The sequence below is a fragment of the Gossypium hirsutum genome, chromosome A07 (assembly GCF_007990345.1).
Source record: "Gossypium hirsutum isolate 1008001.06 chromosome A07, Gossypium_hirsutum_v2.1, whole genome shotgun sequence".
In the NCBI taxonomy this organism is placed as follows: domain Eukaryota; kingdom Viridiplantae; phylum Streptophyta; class Magnoliopsida; order Malvales; family Malvaceae; genus Gossypium; species Gossypium hirsutum.
In genome coordinates, this window is record NC_053430.1 from 97,744,610 (window position 1) to 97,765,438 (window position 20,829).

At 33.8% G+C, this 20,829-nt stretch overlaps 2 protein-coding genes and 1 long non-coding RNA gene across 4 annotated transcripts; 2 read left to right on the forward strand and 1 right to left on the reverse strand.

Annotated features, from left to right (window-relative positions):
* Positions 1–919: 919 nt before the first annotated feature.
* LOC107926348 (serine/threonine-protein kinase STY13) lies at positions 920–4,468 on the forward strand. Its single transcript, XM_016857183.2, has 6 exons — positions 920–1,673; positions 1,767–1,899; positions 2,595–2,790; positions 3,476–3,600; positions 3,686–3,844; positions 3,931–4,468. Exons 1-6 carry the CDS (start codon positions 1,543–1,545, stop codon positions 4,249–4,251), a joined length of 1,065 nt encoding a protein of 354 aa, XP_016712672.2. The 5' UTR covers positions 920–1,542; the 3' UTR covers positions 4,252–4,468.
* A 1,338-nt stretch (positions 4,469–5,806) lies between these two features.
* On the forward strand, positions 5,807–7,870 carry LOC107926452 (uncharacterized). Of its 2 annotated transcripts, none has more exons than XR_005929971.1 (7): positions 5,807–6,069; positions 6,569–6,766; positions 6,857–6,933; positions 7,124–7,174; positions 7,255–7,341; positions 7,431–7,527; positions 7,620–7,870. It is a non-coding gene; the product is annotated as an uncharacterized lncRNA (long non-coding RNA). The 2 variants fall into 2 exon arrangements; XR_001692201.2 differs by having other exon boundaries at positions 5,812–5,969.
* Positions 7,871–12,622: 4,752 nt separating this feature from the next.
* Positions 12,623–13,015, reverse strand: LOC121203781 (uncharacterized mitochondrial protein AtMg00860-like). The gene has a single exon (XM_041074234.1). It carries the CDS (start codon positions 13,013–13,015, stop codon positions 12,623–12,625), a length of 393 nt encoding a protein of 130 aa, XP_040930168.1.
* Positions 13,016–20,829: the final 7,814 nt, after the last annotated feature.

Consider the following 20,829-nt stretch of genomic DNA (forward strand, 5'->3'; position numbering starts at 1 on the left):
ACTTTTACACTTTTTTTTTTAAGTTCAGCAATAAAATTGAATATAATTGTCAAATATTAAAATGAAAAATATAAATATTAAAGAGGATTTAATTGTTAAATTCAAGGATCAAAGTGAACAAAAAAATATATGGAAGATTAAAAATTATATTAACCCTTTTATTATTGTGTGGTAAAAGTATAATCAAGTCAATCTCAAGTACTAACTAAAAAGAACATATGTCACATTTAATACCTGTACTTCATAAAATGTGTAATATGGTATTTATATTTTAAAAATATTCAATGTGTGTTTTATTATGGTATATGGTGTTAATATTATTAGAGATTGACTAAACCGATTAATAAAAATTCCACATGTAAATTTATTTTCTCAAATAATGAAGTTCACTTGGATAGTATGATATTAAGTGAAAAGTTAAATAAAATAAAAATATTAAATTAAAAAACAAGCAACTAAACATATGATTAATGTGAAGAAATAAACAATTTAAAAAATGACCATTTGCTCAAATCCACAATATAACGCTTCTACTTATGCGAGTTTAGTATTTACTTTATTTTTATTAATCATATGTTTTAGTTATTTATTTATTTAATTTAATTTTTTTGTTTTATATAGTTTTTTTACATTATGTTATGTGGGCTTAATGTTTTTTTTTTAAAAAATTTACATGTAAAATTTTTATTAATTAACTTAATAATTCACTAATAGTGTTAATATTAAGTACTGTAGTAAAATATATATATTTATAAGAAGATAATAAAAAATTAATAATTAATCATAATAATTAACGTGCTTTTACATTTACAATAATAATTATAATAATTATAACAATTACGGAAGGTGAATAAACAATGATTTTTCAGACAAAGATTGAGCAAAGAAAAAAAGGAAAGACATAATAGTGTAGTAGGTAGTTTTATTTTCATGTCATTTCCATTACAGTACATGAATATAACCGCGTTGAAAATCAAAAACCAAAAAACAATTCTTCCTTGCACAATCTTAAATAATCTCAGCTCTCTCTCTCTCTCTCTCTCTTCGTCTTCAATTAACCAGTAACCACATCCCATCACCCATTTCTCGATCCACACTTTTCCCAGAGTCCTTCATTAAAGTCTTCTTTTCCTTCTTCTTTATATAATTCAACTATTTTTTTTTTACTTAAAACAGCTCACTTTTTCCACCCTAAAAGAAAATACATCTTTTTATTTTAATTTCTCTTTGTTTATCTCAGTGTTTGATTCTTGTTCAAAGGGTCTTTCTTTATTTATTTCTTGTATTTCTCTGTTTTATTTATATATGAAATTTTGTTTTGTTGGGAGTTTTTGACTTTTGTAATGGGTAGTTCTTGATGGGTCTTTTTGGATCTGAAATCCATGATTTTTGGGATGAATCTTTGAGTATTAGTACCTTAATGTAGGCGAAAGCTATGATTTTTTTTTAAATAAATTAAAATGTGGGATTTTTGAAAAAGGGTTTCTTTTTATTTGATCAATAAATGGTAGTTCTTTAGTTATTATTATTATTTTTTTAACAATGGGATCTGGAAATGGGTTTTTTTCAACTCAAGAGTTCAATTTAGATTCTAAATGGTTAATTGATCCTCAACAGCTTTTTGTTGGTCCTAAAATTGGTGAAGGTGCTCATGCTAAAGTATATGAAGGAAAGTAAGTAAATTTTTTTCTCTTTGAATTCTAGTTTTTGATCATTTAATACTTGTTATTACATTACAGTTAACTTATGTTTTGTTGTTTTTCTAGATACAAGAATCAAAATGTTGCTATTAAGGTTGTTAGAAGAGGGGAAACCCCTGAAGAAATTGCAAGAAGAGAAGGAAGGTTTGCAAGGGAAGTTGCAATGTTATCCAAAGTTCAACACAAAAATCTTGTCAAGGTTCATTTCCTGTGGCTGAATTTTATGTTTGTTAGGTTTATAGTTAATACAATATCGATCGATATCTGCAAATCAGTAATGTTTTATGTCATACTTAAGCCGAAATAGGTTGATATTGTCTATGAATATCTGTGAAATCGGAAAGTTTTAGGTCATATTAAGCGGCAATAGGCGTCTGTCTTAGCATTTGGCATGCCGGTTTGTTGGATCATTATATTTGTTGGTTTCTGTCTATTGACATCCTCGAATCCACATAGTTTTATGTCATACTTAAGCCGAAATAGGTTAATATTGTCTATGAATATCTGTGAAATCGGAAAGTTTTAGGTCATATTAAGTGGCAATAGGCGTCTGTCTTAGCATTTGGTGTGCAGGTTTGTTGGATCATTATATGTGTTGGTTTCGGTTTATAATCAATACATTGTCGATTGATATCCGCAAATCCACATAGTTTTACGGCATACTTAAGCTGAAATAGGTTGATATTGTGTATGAATATCTGCCGAATCGAGAAGTTTTAGGTCATGTTAAGCGGCAATAGGCTTCTGTCTTAGCATATGGTGTGAAGGTTTGTTGGATCACTATATATGATGTCTCGGTTTATTTTCGATGAATATCCGCGAATCTGAAAGTTTGAGGTTTTGTTAAGCGGAAATAGGCTTGTATCTTAGTGGAGTTTTTGTTTATTTTTCCAGTTTATCGGAGCTTGTAAGGAGCCTGTTATGGTGATTGTAACTGAGCTTCTACTAGGTGGGACATTGCGTAAATACCTTCTGAATATGCGGCCTAAATGCTTGGACATGTGTGTGGCGATCGGATTTGCGCTCGATATTGCTCGTGCAATGGAATGCTTACATTCCCATGGTATCATTCACTGGGACCTGAAACCTGGTATGACTATAGCTTTTTCTAACAGTGCTTATATGTCTGCACTAGAGTTGCTTGCTTTGAAAAATAAATGTACTAGGAATTGGATTGCATTTTGTCCCCTTTTCTCAAAAAAGGGCAAAATAGTCCTTGTACTTTAGATTAAATAGCAAACTGGTCCTTCTGTTAATATTTCATCTATTCTTACTGGTAAAAACTGCCCTCTATACCTCGTGCTGAGGTACACATGGCATGCCGCATGTCACTATCTGGTTATTAGATCAGCTAGATCAGTTTTTAACAGTTCAAATAAATGAAATTTGTAATAGAAAGGACCATATTACTTTTTGATCTAACCTGCAGGGGGAATAATTTGCCCATTTTTAGGTAGAAGTGACAAAATGCAATATGACTCCTAGTACAAGGTCTCTATGGTTCTTTTACCAAAAAGTTGGTTGCTTCTCTGTATTTTGCTACTTGATGGATCATTAGTTTCATACCGTATAGCATATCTCGTGGAAACTCTTGACTAACAGAGAAGAATCGATTTTATAATGATTTTTCATCCTTACCTAATGAAAATTTCCCTTTTTAAAATGGCCAAAAAATACGAATACTGTAATTTAGGAGGACAAGCTGAGTCCATGAGATATTGTGTTGTCGACTTTAATACGCTTGCATGATCCCAATAAATTCTATCCTATTGTAGAGAACCTGATATTGACCGAAGACCATAAAACAGTTAAACTCGCGGATTTCGGTTTAGCCAGGGAAGAGTCATTAACTGAAATGATGACTGCTGAAACCGGGACGTATCGTTGGATGGCTCCAGAGGTAAACCTAAAACCGATGTTTTTTTCTGTATAAACTTTGGGTTTTAGTTTACATTTGTGATGCTTAACCTTTACATATGTAACAGCTTTATAGCACGGTCACGCTAAGGCAGGGAGAGAAAAAGCATTACAATCATAAAGTAGATGCGTACAGCTTTGCTATTGTGTTATGGGAACTCATCCATAACAAGTTACCATTCGAGGGCATGTCGAATTTACAAGCCGCATATGCAGCCGCTTTTAAGGTAAAATGAATAACACATAGCCTTGTTTTTGTACCGATAAACTACGATGGGGATGGTTTCTCAAGTTTTAACTTTGTTGTTTTCAGAATGTTCGGCCTAGTGCTGAAGACCTTCCGGAAGATTTAGCAGCGATCGTGACTTCATGTTGGCAAGAGGATCCGAATGCTCGACCCAATTTCACTCAAATCATACAAATGCTATTACACTATCTCTCGACGGTTTCACCACCTGAGCTGGTAATGATGCCTCCAAAAAGAACAACATCCGAGAACGTTGTGTTCCCGCCGGAATCCCCAGGAACAAGCTCGTTGATGGCTGCTAGAGATGATGTAGCGGAAACCCAGAAAACCGTGGACGGAGAGGATAGGCGAAAAGGTTTCTTCTTCTGCTTTAACCAGTGTTATTGATCCCCTTTGAAGACACAATTTTGTATTTCAAAGGGTATTATTATCACAAAATTAAAATTTTAGGCAAGTTAAATAAAGTAAAATTAGCATAAATTGCTTAGATATTAGAAAGAAAAAGTGAAAAAAAATTGTTAAAATTAATCACATTAATTTAGTTCATAATTGTTAACTTTGCATATTACTTTTAAATCAATGGATCAAAGAACTTTTGGTGGCAGGGGTTGCTTCCATTTTTTATTTTGTTTTAAATATTATTATTTCATATGAATCTAATCTATTTTTACTATTAAAAATTAGTATTTTATATATCAATATGACCACTTATTGTTCCGTCAATCACGTTAGATTTTAGCAATACAAATGAATAAAGTTTTTAATAAAAATAATCAGTTTACTCTTTAATCTAATGTGTATAAAAATTAATTAGTCATTTTTTAATAGAATGAAAAAAATATTTTTTTATTAAGAAAGCAAATACTTTTTCTAATATAATAGAACCCAAATATCTTTGGTAAAGCCTAAATTCAACTGTAAAAAATTTTGATCAATTAAAATATTATATATATTTACTTTAATTTATAGTTTTTATATTTCACAAAAATTGAGAATTTAAACTAATGATGGATAAACACATAATTTTTTTAATTAATTTTGCCAAATTGTTTTTAAAATAGTTTAATATAACATTGGGTACCTAAATTTGATAGTTTTTCCTAATTTAATACCTAAATTTTTTTTGTCTAATTTGGTACCTAAATTTTTTTTGTCTAATTAGGCACCCAAATTTGACATTTTCCTCCTAATTTTAAACCTAAACTTTACACTTTTTATTAAGTTGATATTAAATTTTTTTGAGGTTCAATTTGGTACCTGAATTTGAATCTTTCTCCTAATTTGGTACCTAATCTTTTTTTTGTTCGATTTTGTGTTTGAGCTTGTCAAATGTTTTACAAATTACTCTAATATACTAACAATATTATTTTTTTATGAGGTAGCAAAAATAATCAATATATGATTGACATGTGGCAGATGATATGATTTTTTTTGTATTTTACATGTTCAATTACTTTTAATTCTATTTATTTAATTAATTGAAAATAATGAATTTCTTTTAATTTGAGTTTTTAAAACTCCTTTTTCTTATTTAATATTAATTTATTAAGCATAGCTCAATACCTATTTTTAACATAAATTTCCTCTCATACTGATAATATTTTTGTAACATAATAAAAAAAAACAATGTTAGTTTTTTGCTTAATTTGTATAACATTTAATAAATCTGGTACCAAATTAAACCTAAAAATTAGGTACCAAATTAAAAAAAATGCCAAATTTAGATATCGAATTGAGCCTAAAAATACTTAGATACAAAATTGAAAAAAGTGTAAGTTAAAATGTCAGATTAAACTAAAAAAGTTGAAGTGCGAAGTTAGAATACCAAATGTTATATTAAGCATTAATTATATAAAACTATAAAGTTTAAGTATATTACTCCATTTCAATTTTTATGACAAGACTTTGTTGGGCCCAAAAGACCAGTAATATGGCATCGTCTTATTCTACTATATTTACGTGTATTTTTCTTTTTCGCTCAAAGCCTTTCCTTTTTGATAATCGGAACTTCACTTGACAAAACGACGATCAAGGTCCACATGAAACGCAGATCCGATTTCATTCTTTTTTTACACTATACTTGGATCATCTCCAGTTTTTTAACGGTATGTGTCTATTTGTTCAATAAGGTTAGCAATTGCATTTTTTGCAGGGTTTCCCGTACACATGGGTGTCTTAAAGGATGAACGTGATGATGTTGAAATGGTTTGTGATGCTATGTTTATTCTATTTGTTCCTCTTGTTGTTTCTTGTATACTGTTTCTCACTAGTGCTTGTGCTACCTCTGGAGAACTTTGATTCAGCAGTTTGCTGTCAATCAAGAATATTTTCGTGGCATTTTAAGACCGTTGTTTTGTGGAGGAAAACTATATTCAAATGGTCTTCAAGGAGGAATTTGTAGTTCTCAGTGTATTAGATTTACTAGTGAAGGATTAAAGGGTTCAGTGATTAGCCTGAGAGTGGGATGATCTAGCTCTATGATCTGTGTTTATACTTCTAACTTGTTTTTTTTTGGTTACCTCCCTAGTCCCTATTCACGACCAAAGAAGTTTCTGGTGATTGTTCTTGGCAAATAATATTGCAGTTTTGTTTTCTTCATAAACCAAATATTCTTGTTTACCTTTATCCCACAAAGTAACCTTTTTGATCCAGAATTTCCTGAAATTGGAAAAAAGATTGATCACCATTCATTCCCTTCATGCAGGTTCGTTGGGGCCCTTGAAACTCTTGTTAGTGCTTTGACACCAATTGATCATGCAAAAGGGCCTACGAACGGGGTTCAGCCAGCTTTAATGAATACTGATTTGCTTTCCCAAGAATCAGAGAGCATTGCTCTTCCACTAAGTTTGCCGGTTAGAGTTCTTTGTATCAGAGAGCTCCTTACTTGACTCGTGAGGCTGAGGTGAACTTTTGGTTTGTTTAATCCCCTTGTATTCAGCCGTTTTATATTTGATTGCTGCACCTGAACCTTGCTTAATATATTTGATTGTAGTCTTCGAAGGTGCATTTGAAAAGATTTTTAGTATTATTAAGGAGGAAGGAGGTTCTGAAGGGGGTGTTGTTGTGCAGGTGATTTATTTCATTTAATTTTTTCGAGTTAAGTGAATTTATACTGGCTGGTTTGCTGTTATACCACTCTCTTTTTTTTTTTTGGCAGCTTGTGTAGCTAATTCACGCATGTTGTATATCCTAATTTGCTATGATATGTGGGAGCAATCTATAAATGAAAGAATGTGATTCTTATATTGTTCTTGAACAGGACTGTCTCAAGCTGCTGAACAATCTTCTTCATAGTAATGCATCAAATCAGGTTTACTCCATGTTTTATTTTCATCGTTACCAATCTCTTTTGTGAGGGTTTATCTGCTGCTGATTTTAAGTGGTTTTTAGGTACTACTAAGGGAGACTGTGGGCTTTGACCCATTAATATCACTCTTGAAACTAAGAGGAAGTGCTTACAGTTTCAGTCAACAGAAGGTTAGATATTCAATTGTTTATAGCTTATGTGGCTTCTGTTTTTTCTCCATGATATCACAAGCTAACAGGTCATTTGCTGTTCTTCATAGTGAATTGGAGACTATTAATTTGTTGATGATGGGAGGTTCAGAAGCTGATCCTCAAAAAGACTTGAACAAGATCACCAATAAAACGTTCCTAGTTCAGGTTCATTACAAATCATTTCTGCTTGAATTGATTGCCTAAGAGCTATCTGTTTCACTGATAGATTATCTTGTTTCTGGTTTTCTTGATTGTAGAAAAAGTCGTTGGACCATCTGCTAGAAAATGTATTGATCCTATGGAGCCAGTTAAATCCTAAAACTTCTGTTGGATTTAATTATGTTGTATGTATGTGTTATGCGCCTTGGCGTAGGATCTAGTCACAAGTCTAGATGAGAAAGAATTCTTGCTTCGACTTATGGTTACTCAAAAGGCAGATTCGTCCTTGACTGAATCCCCTTCCCAAACTAACCTTTGTTGATAAAAATAAACTGCTTGCTTTATTTCATATTGGCAGCCTTTTTATAGACTGTTTATTACAAAGGGTAAGTCCTAATAGAATTCCTAATTTAAAGTGCTAATAGAATTCCTAATTTAAAGTTTATAAGGAAATAAAAAACCTAATATAAAAAGTAAAACTAAAACTCCTAAAGAAATTAAATAAATCTAAGACTCTAATTCCTATTCCTTCTCTGATATTGTTTTCCTATGGAAACATCCACATCTTTACTTCCTCTCTCGAAGTTGAGCTTGTCCTCAAGCTCAAATTCAGGATAAGCTGCTTGAAAACTATCAATTGGTTCCCAAGTGGCATCTTCTTGAGGACATCCTGCCCATTGCACTAATAGTTCCTGTTGACCTCGATTAAGCCAAGTTTTAATAATAGCTTGTGAAGTAGGCAAGGCCTTGCCATCATATACTAGGGGCAAGTCTCCTACCGCATCTGGTTGAGGTCCCTTGTATTCTTTGAGGAAAGAAACATGGAATACATTATGTATTCTGCTGCCTATAGGTAATTCAAGCTGATAGGCCACTGTTCCTATTTTGTTCAAGACCTTAAAAGGACCAAAATATTTTGGCAACAACTTGTGATGCTTTTGTTTAGTTATCGTCAACTGCTGATATTGTTGAAGCCGTAACCAAACCTAATCCCTGACTTTAAAATTCAACTCTTTGTGCCCCAAATCATAAGTGTTCTTCATTCTTTGCTGAGCTTGCAAGAGTCTATCCTGAGTATTTTGTAAAAGTGCATCCCTATCTTGTAGAGCCTTATCCACATCTTCAATCCTTGTAGAACCAACTGAATAGGAGAGAAGTCAAAGTGGATCCCTACCGTATACTAATTGGAAAGGGGTGCCCTTTAGGGCAGTGTGATATGAGGTGTTGTAGCAATACCCAGCCCATGAAACCCAATCGATCCACTGTTGTGGACGATCACTAAAGAGGCATCGTAGGTACATTTCTATTGTTCGGTTAACTACCTTTGTCTGACCATCAGATTGGGGATGGTATGTTGAAGAAAAATGGAGCTTAGAACCATCTTGACGAAATAATTCCTTCCAAAACAGGCTGAGGAAAACTTTATCACTGTCCGAAACTATGGATTCTGGCAAGCCATGAAGTCGAAATACCTCTGAAAAAAAGATAGTAGCAATAGATATAGCAGTAAACGGAGTAGACAAGGGTAAAAAATGAGCGTACATCAATAATATGTCCACAACCACCATAAGTACCGATTTCCCTTTTACTTTGGGTAGATCCTCCACAAAATCCATAGAGATATCAACCTAAACATATTGTGGTATTGGAAAAGGTTGAAGTAAACCTACGGGCTGTAAATTTTTCCATTTGTGGCGTTGGCATACTAAACAATGTTGCACAAATTCTGAGGTTGCAAGCTCTATTCCTGTAACACCACTAATCCGTATCCGTTACCAGAACAGGGTTACGAGACATTACTGGACTTATACACTAGCATTCGTATAAAACTAAGTCAAAAATTTGCATTCTAGATTAAAACTTTTCAAATTTTATGATAAAATCCCTAATATGAGCCTACTGGGCCCAATACATGCTTTACAAATGGTTCGAGACTAAATCGGCAGCTTTGAAAATTTTACCTTGAAGATAGGGGCACACATCCGTGTGGCCAGCCCGTAGGGATCCCATGGCCGTGTGGCCAGCCCGTGTGGGATTCTGACTTGCAATTTCTTAAGTATCAAAGGGGCACATGGCCTGGGCACACGCCTATGTGATTAGGCCTGTGGTAAACTAATTTTTCACCATTTTTAAGCCATTTTCACATGATTTTGATGCACGACCATACTTAAAACTCGTGTCCTTCACACGACCAAGACACACGACTGTGTCTTTGGCCCGTGTACTATCCTGACTTCATATTTAAGGATGCACGGGAAACACGGTCATATCAAACGCCCGTGGGCTTACCGTGTGTCACACACGGCCTAGACACATGCCTGTGTGTCTACCCGTGTGGACGAAAATAGGCCATTTAAGACCACTTTTCTCACCCTCATACTAACCTCCTACATAAAAACGTAATTATATACTAATAAAGTCCAACCAATCCACCAATTCAAGCCAAAACATGTATATTTCATTATCTAACACAAACATTACATTCAACTTACTTATATACTTAATCATTCATGCAATTACATTAACAAATCAACCACTATACATGCCATATAAATCAAAAAGTTGTTTAATAAAATCTACCGGAGTAAATCTGGATAGTGTGATCCTTGATGTAGATCCGGTCCTCTATATGTATATAAGTCAATCTACAAAACAAATAACATATACAAGTAAGCTTATAGAAGCTTAGTAAGCTCATAGGCATAAAATATAAATCTTACCGAACATTGTACACAATCATATATGTTTTAATTTAACTAATTCATCCTGTAAATCAAAAATTCATTAATAAGCTCATTTGAATAATTTCCATGTTTCTATTCACGAATTTAACTCCTTTGGGCCCATTTCTCGTTTACTTCCATTGTCAAATTAGGGAACAATAATGGAATTGAGTGCTTCATTATCACATTGCCATGGTAAAACCATAGACTTGCACATAGTTACATATCACACACACTGAAGCCATAGGTCAGCCATGGTCTTACACGGATCACACATCATATCGATGCCATATCTCAGATATGGTCTTATACAGAAGCACATTATCACATCACACCGATGCCATAGCCCAGCTATGGTCTTATACGGAAACACATATCACATTGCACCGATGCCATAGCCTAGCTATGGTCTTATACGGAAGCATATATCACATCTTTTCCGTCAATTCATCATAGTCATAAAAATGAAAGCACTCAAAACCATTGTTCCATCTAATTTGTACTTTTAGTTACACATTATTTAGTAATTAATACAATTTGGTAGTATTCATCTACAATAAGATACCTTAGAAATCATAAGATTTTAATAACAAAACATTGAACTTTGCCATATGAACTTACTTGGGCTAATTTGCAAAAGTCATAGAATTTTCAAGGACTATTCTTATAATTTCTCCTTTCCATAATTCATTTCGTTTTCTTGATCTATAATTATAAAATCATTCCCTCATTAGCATCTAATTCAAATCTATTCCACTTCACAATTTATGCCCTATAATATTTGAAATTACACTATTACCCCTAAACTTTTTAGTTTTTACAATTTAGTCCTTGCTCAATTTATTCATCAATTGAGATAATTCCTCTCAAATAACACTTTATCAAGACATTATAAACTACCTCAAAGCATTTAACATTCAAAATTTCAACACAAAACCCTAATTCCAACAACTTTCACAATTAGATCCTAAAAATCAATTCCTATAAAAATCTCTTCATAAAATCATCATATAATAAAATTAAAACCCCAATTCCATGATAAATCATCATAAAATTTCAGCACTTATTCATGGAAACTTTCAAAATTACCCATGTTTTCCATGAAATCAAAAACTAATGAATTAAACAAGTGGACCTAGTTGTAAAAGTCTCAAAATCACAAAAATTACAAGAAATAATAAGAATTGAGCTTACAAGTAGTAAAAATATGAGAGACCAGCTTAAGAAAACCCTTCAATGGTGATTTTGCTAGAGAGGATGATGAAACATAAAGAGAATTCTAGATTTCATAATTTAATTCAATTTTTAACTATTAAATTTTAACTAAATAGCCAATTTACCCTTAGTTCACACCATTTCTCAACTAATACCCACCTAACCGTCCAACCCATTTTATTTTGGGCCAGTTTACTCTTTGAGTCCTTCTTATTTATTAATTAAGCTATTTAATCATTTTCCACAACTTTCCATCTTATTCAATTTAGTCCTTTTTCTTCAATTAACTATCAAAATGGTAAATTTTCTTAACGAAACTTTAATACTAACTTATTAACACTCTATAAATATTTCTAAAAATATTTATGCTTTAGTTTATGAATTCGAGGTCTCAATACCTCATTTTTATCTCATTTAATCTACAAATTTCCTTTAAGTCATAATTTCACTAATTCAAAAATATTTCTAAAACCACATTTAACTTTTACTTACTAATATCTAAACTCACATGTCGGATTTAGTGATCTCAAATCACTATTCCAATATCACTGAAATTTGGGTCGTTACAATTCATTTCCAAAAAAAATCTTGACGAAGACGATGCAATGTTTTCAATCCCCCTTCATGTGTCATAACATGTATAGAGGAAATAATAGTGGGAATAATTGGTGAGGTATGTAAGAGGTACAACCTCCCTTTAAAGAAAATCAACCCATCTTGTGCAACCCAATTGGACCCTAATTCTCATTGTAGAATTCTTTGCTGGAGTTGTGATAATTTTGGGGAAGCTTCTATTTCTTGTCTGATAGCTTTAAGAATTTCAACTTGAGGGAATGAAACAGTCATGAGGTGTGGTAAGTCTTCGTATTTTCTAGATAAAACATCTGCAGTTTTATTCAACCTTCCTACTTTATACTCCACCCGAAAATCAAACCCCATTAGCTTGCTGATCCAATGCTATTGTGGGGATGTCGTAAGTCGTTGGTCTAACAAATATTTAATATTGAAGTGATCAGTATGGATGAGGAAGTGCCTTTCCCAAAGATAGGGTCGCCAAGAGTCACTGCCTTTGCCAAACCAATTAATTCACGTTCGTAGGCAGCCAACTTAAGGTGTCAATCTACAGTCTTGCAACTGAAAAAGGCAGTGGGGTGTCCTTTTTATTATAGTACGGCTCTAAACCTGCTGTTCGAAGCATCACATTCAACCACAAATTCCTCCTTAAAGTTGGGTAATTCCAAGACTGGGGCTGTTGAAAGAGAAGTTTTTAATTGGGTGAAAGCAACATCAGCTTCTTTAGTCCAGTTGAAAGCATTTTTCTTTAGAAGAGATGTTAAGAGTGCAACCACTTCTTCATAATTCTTAATGAATTTTCTGTAATATCCTACCAGCCCAAGAAAGCCTCGTAGAGCCTTGATAGTTTTAGGAGTTGGCCAATCGGTGACATCTTTAATTTTAGTGTGATCAACCTCGACTTCCTCACCATGGATGACATGACCAAGGTAGGTTACCTGAGACTCTCCAAAGAAACACTTGGATTTCTTTAAGAACAACATGTTATCCCGCAATAGTTAAAAAACTAATCTTACATGATGCAAATGTTCAGTCCATGTTTTGCTATAAATTAATATGTCATCAAAGAAGACCAAAACAAACTTACGCAAGTAAGGGCAAAAAATGTCATTCATCAAACACTGAAATGCGGAAGGGGCATTGGTACGCCCGAATGACATGACAAGAAATTTAAAGTGTCTATAGTGGGTTCGGAAGGCTGTCTTTTCCACATCTGTAGCTGCCATTCTAATTTGAAAATATCCTTACCGTAAATCAAATTTTGTAAAATGTTTTGCCCCATGAAGTTTGTCCAACAATTCATCCACTACAGGAATCAGATATTTGTCTTTAACAGTGCAAGTATTAAGCTCTCGATAATCAATGCAAAAATACCATGACTCGTCATGTTTCTTTACTAAGAGTACTGGGGAAGAGAATGGTAATCTAATGGGTTGAATGATTCCTTGTTGTAACATTTGATTACACTGCTTCTCAATCTCATCCTTTTGAAAATGTGGATATCGATAAGGCCTGACTACAATTGGTCCCGTTCTTGGTTTAAGAGTTATACAGTAGTTACATTTGCGGTTAGGAGGCAACCCAGGCAGTTCTTGGCATAAATGCAAAAATTCTATCAGTAGTTTATCCAATACTATATTAGTTAAATCCTGTCCTTATATCAAACTAAGTCGTGGAACTTCCTTTGGGTGCTACCCTTCCATATTATCTACTTTTTGTTTACTGTAAATTGCATAGTTAAGGAGTTGAAATCCCATAAAATCAGACCAATGGTACACAACCATTTAACCCCCAAAATCACATTAAACCTTTCTAATGGTATTGTATAAAAATTAGCTTGAAAGTTATTTTTGGCCACAACGAACTATACTGATTTACAAATGCCTATGCTAGGAACTCGTTCTTCATTTGCCACACATACTTGCAGCCCAGATTTTTTTGTATTTTCAGTCCCAATCTTGGCACTAGACCTTTACGTTGAAAGTTATATGTACTTCTTGAATCAACGAGAACTAACACTGTTTTTCCTGACACATTTGTTGTTAGTTGCATAGTATATGAATTGCAAGTTCCTCTAATGGCTTGTAAAGAAATTTCAAGATCATCTACCTTATCATCTTGTTCATATTCAATATCTGGTACTTTTATCCAAAATAGCCTTTTACATCTGTGTCCCATGGAGTAAGACTCGTCACAATTATAACATAATCCCTTAGCCCTTCTTTCTGCCATTTCTACTCGTGTCAATCTCTTGATAAATGGTGCGGAGGAACTTATTTTGCTGTTATTCCCCATTGGTTTCGTTGTTTGTCCTCCTCCCTTTGAAAAGCTCTTAGTTGTTAGAATAATTGAAGTGCTGCTAATGTTTTGGGAAGCTGACCAATTTAGATTGGTTTGAGATAACATTTTGGATTAGACTTTTTACTTACGTTCTAAAGCTCGAGCCATATTCATTGAAACTCCAACGTTTTCCAGTTATTGCATCTCAATATCGATTCTAAGTTCCTCTACCAATCTGGCAGTAAAAGGGTTTACTTGTTGTCAAGGTTTAAGATCAATAGTCCTAGCTAGTAACGATTGAAATTGGCGTTGATATTCTTTTACCGTCCCAGTTTGTCTCAGGTTTGCAAGTTCCCCCAAGGGGTTATTACTCATAGGTGGCCCAAACCTGACATGGCAACACTCTCTGAAGTGCTCTCAATCCAGATTTGCCTCCTTTTCTTTGATTTGATCAAACCACAATTGTGCCTCTCCTAAGAGATGGAATAAAGCTAAGCCTACTTTGTCTTCTTCATTGGTCCGTTGATTGCCAAAAAAAATTCGCATCTTTTTAACCATCCTTAAGGATCTCCAACACCATCATAAATGGAAAATTTCATCTTAGAGTGTCATGGTACCATGCCCTCACCATGTTGCGAATTTGAATTTCTTTTCTTGCCTCCACTATTGCCATGTTCTTCACTATTTTTTTTCTGAATCCCTTTTCGTTGTCTTATGGACAGAAAAAGATAGCATTGCCATCTGCTACTCTAATGCTTGTTACCTTGTAGCCATTTGTTCCATGAATGCCTTCAGCTTAGCTGTCAAAGTTTTTTCGTCACCCATGACAATTGACTCTAGTACCAAGTTGTTATGCGCCTTGGCGTAGGATCTAGTTATAAGTCTAGACGAGAAAGAATTCTTGCTTCGACTTATGGTTACTCAAAAGGCAGATTCATCCTTGATTGAACCCCCTTCCCAAATTAACATTTGTGATAAAAATAAACTGCTTGCTTTATTTCATATTGGCAGCCTTTTTATAGGTTGTTAATTACAAATGGTAAGTCCTAATAGAATTCTTAATTTAAAGTTTATAAGGAAATAAAAAACCTAATATAATAAGTAAAACTAAAATTCCTAAAGAAATTAAATAAATCTAAAACTTTAATTCATATTCCTTCTCTAATATTGTTTTCCTATGAAAACATCCACATCAGTATGGCAGCATACTATTACATGGCCTTGCATTGAGTGAAAGCAATGGTGATCTTGAGGTAACTTAATGTTCTCATGTCTTCATTCTGCATCGTTAACTTAGTGAAAATGAATGATACAGAGATCATAAATTTGGACCATCGCATGATCTTACCTGAAGTTTTTTTTTATAAATATCGATATCCATCATGTATGGTATTATATTTTATTCATTCTTAATGGCGAATACTGCCTGAGAATTATCTAGCTCTGATATTTTAAAGTACAAACTTGTTGCAGGGCTACTAGTGTTCTTACTCACATTCTTAAGGACAATTTTTGGTGTAAAGAAATGGTATGCTGTGACATTTTGTTTCCCCTTTATACTTGCATCTAAAGAAAATTACTAACTGCATGCCTCAATTTTTTTATAATCTAATTTTGATGGAGATTATGTTGGTCCTACGAATTGAACTTGAAGCCCCAACTCCATCCTTCAGGGCTCCAAAGCTACTATTGCACCATATGGTTCTCTTCCGTGAAAGATAAAGATGGGAAGCCATGTTACTCATATGTTCAACCAGTTATATTGAAACTGCTTGTCACTTGGCTAGCAAATTGCCCAAGTACAGTGTAATGCTTCTGAGATTCATGTCCCCAGTTAACGTATTTGCTGGAGTTGGTTTCAAATACATCTTCAACCGTGTGGGTTAGGGGGTTAGCTGTAGTTATCTTGAGAGAATGTGTGATTTACAATAAATCTAGTGAAAGCAGAAATGATGCTATTACCATAACTGATGCCATAAGCCAGAAATTGGTCTTGCATCATACTTTCTGAAGTTTGATGAGATGTAGAGAAGCTCTCTTTTTGTCATTGGTAAAGTCAGTTAAGTCCCATAAACTGCTAACTAGATTCGCTGCTGCTAGTACGTTAGAGATTGAAGATGTTGCCGAAGATGATATCTATCTCTAACACTCGTGTTAATTAGTTTTCACCTGTCTCATCTTCTGTTTTCCATGCGTTTTTCATTCCTAGAAAATTCTTGGCTGAAATGCCACATTGGCTGAGAATTTGGAAAGGACAGGTGGGAGTGGGAATTCTCAACCTGAGAGAAAGGCGGGCAGCGGCCTAAACTGAGTCTAAGTAAAGACACTTTGTAGAGATCTTCTAGAGCCATCACAATGGGTAGAGATACTCAAGGTAGAGAAAGCTAAATTTGAATCGAAGGCATCGACATACCAGAATTTGGCCGGAAAGCTAGAGTCTGATCTTAAGAGTCTTTCAGATGCTTACAGTAGTCTTGAACATAGCAATCACCACCTTGAAAAACAAGTGAAAGCCTTAGAGAGTGGCAGGACATCAAGATTTGTAGCAATACGAGAATGTAAGATGGGATTAGGACTTAAGAATTGTAACAGGTATGCCATGCCAAAATCACAGACCATTCTTCTTCCCGGTCATTTAAACAAGTACTGCATTTTAGCTACAAACCCTTAAATCAAGCTTCCTTAATCCTCAGCAGTATTGATACCTTTGATCGAAGTTTAATATTTCTGATGTGTAGGATCCATGTATATGGCAAGCATAGAGCATACTCTATATAGACTCATAGTTAACTCATAAGCTTAATCTAGTCTAGAAGGAAATCTAGAAAGAAAGCAGGAAATTTAGAAAGCCATAGATAGAAAACATACTGATATTTATTGATCTAACTTGATCTGCCCTTACAAGAGGGTATAACTCTCCTTATATAGATGGAGAGGCTTACAAACAGACAAACTTATAGTACATATATTTTACATAAAGAAAACAGTACAAGACATCTTTATTGAAAGTAAACAATAAAAGTAGGATTTCATTCTTAAATCATAGTCAGTGGACTCATCTAATTGAGGTTAAGATCAATGATACGATCCTATTTTTCTTGTTTTTTCTGATAGATTTCCAAGAGGAGAGCATCATAGCGTACATCTGGATCAAAATCTTCATTCTTATCTTTATGTTGTGACTGAGAGTCTTGAATCCTTATCTTGTCAAGATTTATTTGGCTGCAGTACCAAGGATAATCTTGAGACCATTCTGTTGGATCTGGAATACCCTCATGATATTCTTAGATGACTTTTAAGTTTTCTTTATGATAGGATTTATGCTGAATTGGCCAAGTATCCCACGGAGCAGTGACATCTGAAGGAGGCCATATTTCAAATAGAATGACCTTGCTAAGCTGGCAAAGGAATTTTTGAATATTTCTATAATGCCTAAGAAGAATGGTTTGTAATTTTGGCATAGGATACCTGCTACAATTCTTAGGTCTTGAATCCCGTCTTACATCTTATCTTGTATTGGTATTAGAGCTAACTTTGGTTAAAACTCATAATTTTGATATTGTTTGAAAGGATAATCTAGAGAGAAGTCTTTTAATCATGACTGATATAATATTGTCACGACCTTCTACTTCTTCAACTTCTATGTCAATGCTAAGTATGCCTTTAAAGTCACATTCTGTTAAGAAAATTTCTTCTCTGTATAAAATAGACTATCTTAGGGAAGAGGATAAGGTTCAACCTACAGATCTTCACACTGTAAATCCTTATTCTACTTATAAAAATGCTACTTTTTCTCCTATTAGGTCTATAAAAAATTTGATTTATAGTACTTCTAAACAAGTAAAAGAGTATATTCAAGCCTCCAGGTTTGATTAGTTATCCTATCTCTGTTTCCGCCTTTGAACAATTTATTACTCTTGAAATTCCATCAAAATTTCCCAGAGAATAGATACAAGCAGGCTACTTCCATATCCATTTTGGAGTAATCCAACTAGCACTAAACTACCATGGTGCAGAAGGCAAGCCTGTTGTAGCAAAAATTGCTCTGCTAGATTCTAGATATTTAGAATACTAGCATGCTTGCATTGCTACTATTGAAGCCACCTTAAACTCTGGTCTTGTCATGGTTACTCTTTTCCCAAATTTTACTATGGCACTAGCAGATTCAAATCTGCTTACAGCTCTTAAAGTTTAAATTCAAATTGTTGGAGCATCTAAAGTGCCATCTGCAATATTGGCTATCTTGCACTATCAGATTCTCTATAAGGTATAAGACTATGTTTTCAATGTCTCACGACATGGTACATGAGACTCTCTTTTAATCATTGTCAACACCAATGATCAACCTCATTGTGTTCATGTTCCTAGACAAATCCCTAAGAAAGAACTCATCAAACTTCTCCTAAAAAAATCGGTCACTAACTATGAACAGCTCCATGAACATAGTCAACCCATCCAGTCTACTAAAAGTTAGATTATATCTAAGGGAGATAGAACCACGTAAATAAAATTTGATCATAGTAATCTTCACAGCCCCAAAGGCCCTTTTATCTTTCCCACATAATTGATGATGCAACCCACAGGAAACCTAACGGTGAGTCATGATAATGAAGATCTAGAATGTTGTTGTGATCTTTGTGAACCTGGTCCAAAAAGAAATCTAGTACAGAGTTTTTTTGCTGATGGAAAACCTTTGTACATGTTTGAAGATGAGAATACTGGACACTGTCCTTGGGCTTTGAATTGTTCATGTGAGTTATGTGCTGATGATAGATTCGGTACATGGATTGATAGTATGGATCACTCAACTTAAAAATCGGGGAAAAAGAAAAATAAGAAAAAATCCACTCAGTCAGAATTTTACAGAAGATGGATGGAAGGAGACCCAAATATTGGACTATTTGGTGAATATAATGGTAAATTTGTTTACCTTGTGGATTATTCTGCTAAATTACCATCACCAATCCAAGAAATTTTTTCAGATATTTGTAAACTTCCTCGTACTTCAAAACATCATTCTTCGTAAAATTCTGCTTCTCAAAGAAAACAAAAACCTTTTCCCAAGCCACGTTACAAAAAGATTAGTAAATTGGTTCAGAAATATCCATTGCTTGAACAAAAATAATTCATGTTGTTCTTGTCGTATGTATGTTACAATCTTCCTTAGAAACATCATATAACAAAGAATTTCCACCTTTTGAATAATTGACTGAAAAGAATTGTACTTATGTACCTAAGATCCCTTCCAAGATCCAAACTGACATTTCTGCAAAAATAAGCGCTGCAGAAGCCACTATTAACTATCAAACTGAAAATGCTTTGGCTTAGAATCATACCTTAAAAAGAATTGATTTGAAGATCTCTGCTGTTGAAACCAAAGTTGATGATAATACAAAAATGGTAAAAGACCTTAGTAGTCTTTTACAAAAAAGGTTGGATGCTGTAACGAAAGAACCAGCTGCCCCAAGACAATATTTCTTTTCTCATTTAATGCCAAGATAAAATAAAATCCAAAATCTCAAAGAACAAATCAAAGTACTACAAGAAATGGCCAAAATTCCAGCATCAACTCCACGATTAGAAACAGTAGAGTTGTTTCCCTCAATTCATCAGAAAAATACTCTTCCAGCTGAAGCTGTTCATATCACCTTTCCAAAATTTCCAGAACGAACTAAACCCATTACTTATGAAATATTTCTAAAAATCAAAAAACAAGAAGCTGAAAAGAAAAATAAAAAAAAAAGCTACTAAGGAAACTGAAGTAGTTGAAAAAGAAGAAGCCCATCAAGAAGAAATTAGACTTAGCAAAAGGCCAATAATAGACAAATTTCCACCAAAATCACCTCTTCCAAAACAAGCTTCTAAGTCTCTGATGATCCAACAAAACTAGAATCAAAATCCTTTGACAAATTTTTGTAAAGAATCGGTGATCCCAAAGATTTCAACTTTACAGCACCAGGAGCAACAATCAGACACTGACACTGATTGTTCAGATTCGAGTTCATCATCAGACCCATCATCAGAAAGTCAATCGGAGGAAGAAAGCTTTTCAAAAGTTTTATAAACCCAACCAAATGTGGAACAATCAGATGATGAAGATATGCCAGAAGTATCAGAATCATCTTCATCACAATATCGTCCTACACAGAAAACTCCTATTGGTAGAACCACATTTACTTTTGATGATATTCTACAAGAAAACTGCCCAGAAGAATTCAAGAATTCCATTCCTGACTTGAGACTTGCAAGCTTACTAAAGAAAACAATTACAATATCCTTATGGATTTTGTATCCAGATTTGCTGAAATGTTGCGAGATTGGTGGAATTTAATTAGCCAACAAGATCAAATGTAATTTTTGGTTCTTCAAGACCTTGTCCAACCAATACGAATCATTCATCATCATTTTGTGGACAATCCAGATGATCTTTTAACTCTAAAAAAAATGAGAGTTTTACAAAAGAAAATGTTGATCATATGGCATAAGAGATCTAGCAAAGCATTTTAAAATAATAACT